This window comes from Pediculus humanus, genomic scaffold, assembly GCF_000006295.1.
Source record: "Pediculus humanus corporis 1103172107531 genomic scaffold, whole genome shotgun sequence".
NCBI lineage: Eukaryota > Metazoa > Arthropoda > Insecta > Psocodea > Pediculidae > Pediculus > Pediculus humanus.
Window position 1 is genome coordinate 92,113 of NW_002987147.1, and position 831 is coordinate 92,943.

Sequence of the window (831 nt, forward strand, 5' to 3'; positions counted from 1 at the left end):
GGGGAGGGGTTAAAGTGTAAATGGGCGGAAAAAGAGAGAAGAAGGGAGGGAGGAGTTTTTTTTTTTTTTTTTTTAAAAAATTTGCGTTTTACGAAAATTTAAATTTTTAATTAAGTAAAAACCACTCATTCGATGATGGTAAATTAAAATTTTTTTTTTTATCGGATAAAAATTCGCTAATGCCACTTTATCATCATCATCATCAAGATTATTTAAAATAAAAAAGATTGATGCATTCGTGGAAAAAAAAAAAAAAATTAATTTTATTACCGTTTATATTTCAGAATTCTCAAGGAAGTTGGTGGATAGAAAAAGACATTTTATGAAGTAAAAAAAAAAAAAATGGCGTCTAATTAAAAAAAAAATTTATTTTTCCACACACACACACACGTGAAACAAAACGAAACAATGACAAAATATAATAATAGTGATAATAAACATCATCATTTAAAGTGCGCGGGAGCTTCTTTATCACTTCAAATCGTTTTACTCGTTTTAACAACGTCCATACCGGAAGGAGTTGGTGGTAGCGATGATGGAGATCCAGCACCCGGAAGATCTCCTGGTCCTCCATTACAAGGGTAAGTTTTTATCACTCAATTTTATCTTATTTACATAACCCTTGATCGTTATTATCATTTGTTATCAATCGTATTTCAATTTAAAAAATTTTTTTTTCGTTATTATTATTATTATTATTTTATATACGGAAACATAAAAAAAAAAAAATTTTTTATAGTAAATTTTTTTTTATCATTCATATTTGATAAAAATTTATTTTATTGTTTTGTTTTAAAAGTCTGGAGAAAAAAATAAAAAAAAAATAAAAAC

General features: G+C 25.9%; 1 protein-coding gene across 1 annotated transcript; it reads left to right on the forward strand.

The window, feature by feature from the left end:
• Positions 1–408: 408 nt before the first annotated feature.
• On the forward strand, positions 409–585 carry Phum_PHUM182460 (uncharacterized protein; the record flags this gene model as incomplete). Its single annotated transcript, XM_002425169.1, has 1 exon — positions 409–585. The coding sequence occupies one exon, from the start codon at positions 409–411 to the stop codon at positions 583–585; it is 177 nt and encodes a 58-aa protein (XP_002425214.1).
• Positions 586–831: the final 246 nt, after the last annotated feature.